General features: G+C 59.0%; 1 protein-coding gene across 1 annotated transcript; it reads left to right on the top strand.

Moving 5' to 3' along the window:
* The first annotated feature begins 2,712 nt into the window (after positions 1 to 2,712).
* Positions 2,713 to 3,313, top strand: LOC125318817 (zinc finger protein 3-like). Its single transcript, XM_048289747.1, has one exon. It carries the CDS (start codon positions 2,778 to 2,780, stop codon positions 3,249 to 3,251), a length of 474 nt encoding a protein of 157 aa, XP_048145704.1. The 5' UTR covers positions 2,713 to 2,777; the 3' UTR covers positions 3,252 to 3,313.
* Positions 3,314 to 3,524: the final 211 nt, after the last annotated feature.

Raw genomic sequence — 3,524 nt, 5'->3', positions numbered from 1 at the left:
CCTTGGCAGACATTTGACACAAAGGCACAGCAGCATTAGCCTCTGTATCTCCTTTGACAATATGAATTTGCATTCCCACTTCAGCCCCCAAATCCCTTCCCAGTAAATTACAATCACAATTAGGAACAAACAGAAATTGATGTGTTTCAAACCCATCTCCCACATCTACTAATAGTGGTTGAATAAAACACCCCTGCTCATCTTTCCCACTTATTGCCTGAATAATGAAAGAACTTCTTGACAATTTCCCCCCTTAGGTCTCAGATTCGGAGTGGATCGAGAGGCCCCTGTGTCCATCAGGAGCGGCCTCGTCTCGATGCAGAGGCGCCCTGAATGTTCTCAAGGGCTCTGGTGCGGTGGGTCCCTGGTGTGCTGGGAGCTCTGAGAGCCCTGACAATCCATGTCCATCAGGGGTGGACTTGCTGGTGCTGAGGGTGCTGCTGCCTGTGCTTGCAGTGTCCTTGTGGCCTGCAGCTGGAGCCCTGATTCCTTGGCAGGGGCTGTTTGGGTGGGCTCTGCCGTGCCGAGGAGGGCAATGCCTGTGCCAGGTGCTTGTGGCCGCCGCCGTCCCCTGGGTGCTGGGGCCCCCTTGGGCCCTGCGGTTCATCCCTGGGGGGCTGTAGAAACTCTGCCATGGCCTTTGCCTTCACCTTGGCCTTTTGCTCATCCCTTCTTGCATTCCCCTGCTGAGCCTTTCTGGCCAAGTGCTGCAGGGGCTTCTTGTGCCTCTCCTGCAGCCCCCTCAGTGCCTGTGGGTGCTCATCCTCTGACAGCTGCTGAGCTTTCTGCACAATCATTCGTTTCTCCAGTGACCCAAACAAGATCGATGAAAGAAAATCCTGATCCTTCCACATCCCGCAGCCTCCTGGGGGCCGGGGGCCAGTGCCGGCCCTGCCCGGGGGGTGTTGGGGTCAGGCAGTGCCCGGCGCTGAGCCCCGGCTGCCCCACAGCCCCGTCCCGGCCCCGCAGCTCCCCACAGGCCCCCAGCCCGTGCTGCCCTGTCCTGCTGCTCCCCACCACAGAGAAACACCCTGAAATCCTGAACCTTTTTGTTTCCCAGTCCTGGAACGCGGGGATACAAAAGATCTGGATCAGCTGGCAAATTTTGAGGATAAGATGGTGCTGAAAAGCATCCCATCCTTCACTTTTTTCTCTTCCTCCTCTTTTCCATCTTCCTTTTCCTTTCTTCCCACATAGATTCCTCCTGCTGCTGTTTGCCTTAACCATATTCCTGCACACTCCCTTCAACCAATCCTTTCCCAGCACACCAACACCATCTGTCCCCTGTTGCCGAGACCCCTTCTCGACTTCCCTTTTTACCCCTGCTGGGTGTCCATGTCCTTAATTAGCTCTGGGAGAATGTGCAAACTGCCTCAACCTTGTCCCCTTTTGTATAGGACACGATGTCCATGGTTGTGTTGAGGCTTTGTTGTTGTTCTGGAAGTTGAGGAATTGAGCAGGAGCTTGGCTGAGCAGCAGTGTGTGTCAATCAGTGCCATTTTGTGGAGCTGATGGTTTGTGGTGTCACTTGCTTGTGTCCAAGTCGGTGTGGCTGTGTCCGAGCAGATTGAGAGCATGTGTTTGTAGGGAGGCGTTGCTGTTGTTCCTTGGCTGGGGGTGCCCGGTTTTCGGGCCATCCCCCCTGGAGCAGGGTGTCCCCCCTTGGTGCAGGCGCGGCCCTCAGGCAGCGCTCAGCCAATCAGAAGGCGCGGCGCTGGTGAGTCAGCAGTTGCCAGGCAGAGCCGCAGCGCCCGGCGCTCCCCAGCTGGAGCCCCCGTGTGGCCCGGCCTTGGCGCCCCCCGCGAGGGGAATTTGGGGAGGTGGGAGGGGGGGAGCGCCAAGGCCGGGCCGGCCCGTGCTGTGCTGGCAGAAGTGGCTGCGGCGGGGGCCGAGTGCGGGCAGGAGCGGCCGAGAGCCCAGCGCTGCCGCAGCCCGAGCTGCCGCAGCTGCATCCCTGCTGGTGCTGTGGGATCCGAGAGCTCTGGGGGACAGAGCGAGCCAGGGGTGGGTGCTGGGCCTGGGGGGAGGAGGAGAAAGGCTGGAGGAGCAGGGCTGGAGACCAGAATGGTGAAAGGATGGACGTGGGAGCAGCAGGTGGGATTCTGCAGGAGAAGGAGTAGTGTGAGGAAGAGGAGTGTGAGGAAGAATAGGGACACAGGAGGAGGAGGAGGAGGAGCAGGAAGAGGAGGCACCGCAAGGTTCCAGCACTCGCTGTATCTGCAGCCTCCCCCCAGCCCCAGGAGCGTTGCCCCCCCCATCCAGCCGGTGATCAGGCAGGGGGATCCACGATTTTCCCGTGGGTGAATCTTGGTGTTTCTGAGGTTTCTTGGGCTCCATGTTGGTGCTTTAGTATTTTTGTGGGGGCTGAATGTTTATATTTTGGAGGGGGTTTTGTCTGAATCTTGATGTTTTGGTAGTTTTGTGTCTGTGTCTTGATGTTTCGGGGCATTTTGGGCTGAATCTTGGTGTTTTTGAGGTTTTAAAAGATACAAGATGCCCGGTGATGGACTTGGGCAGGAGGAACCCCCAGCTCAAGGCGCTCACCCCTTGTTTTTTCCCCAAACCAGGATTTGTCATTCCCAAGGTGTGGCTGGATGGAGGAGGAGGAAAAGCCCCGGAGATGCCGCACGAGGAGGGGCTGCAAACGCAGCCCAGAGAGATCCAAGGAGGAAAGAGCCCCCCTGTGCCGGGAAGGCAGCCGGAGATCCAGGGGGAGCTCGGAGCTGGGGGAGAAGCCTCAGGGTGGGGAGAAGCCCCACAAGTGCTTGGAATGTGGGATGGGCTTCAGATGGAGCTCCAACCTGATCCGGCACCAGAGGATCCACACTGGGGAGAGGCCCTATGAGTGTGGGGAATGTGGGAAGGGCTTCACCAGCAGCTCTGATCTGATCCCGCACCAGGTGGTTCACACAGGGGAACGGCCCTATGAGTGCTTGGATTGTGGGAAGAGCTTCGGGTGGAGCTCCACCCTGAGGGCACACCAGCGCACCCACACTGGGGAGAGGCCCTACGAGTGTTCTGAATGTGGGAAGAGGTTTCAGAGGAGCTCCCACCTCCTCGTGCATCAGCGCATTCACACGGATGAGAGGCCCTTCCGCTGCCCCGACTGCGGGAAGGGCTTCAAATGCAACTCCACCCTCATCACCCACTGGCGCATCCACACTGGGGAGACACCCTACGAGTGTCCTGAGTGTGGGAAGAGCTTCTCCAGCAGCTCTCACTTGGCCCAACACCAACGGAAGCACCGCTAAGGGAAGCCCTGCGAGTGCCCCGAGTGCAGGAAGAGCTTCGTGCGCTGCTCCAGCTCCATCCCCCGTGGGAGGATCGGCGTTGGATGATCCCCAGTGACCCCCGTGGGGCAGAGCCCTGGTGACCCCCGTTCCGGGTGATCCCCGCTGGGTGGGGGGAAGGTGTTGGAGAGATTTCTTTGCCTTCTCCTTGTGCTGCTGGGATTTGGTTGGGAATAAATTCCCTCCCTGTGCCCAGGCTGGGTCTGTTGTGCCCGTGCCGGTGCTCGGGGCGGG

This window comes from Corvus hawaiiensis, chromosome 31 (genome assembly GCF_020740725.1).
Source record: "Corvus hawaiiensis isolate bCorHaw1 chromosome 31, bCorHaw1.pri.cur, whole genome shotgun sequence".
Lineage (NCBI taxonomy): Eukaryota > Metazoa > Chordata > Aves > Passeriformes > Corvidae > Corvus > Corvus hawaiiensis.
The sequence above is the reverse complement of the archived record's forward strand: the minus strand, read 5'-3'. Positions and strand labels throughout refer to the sequence as shown.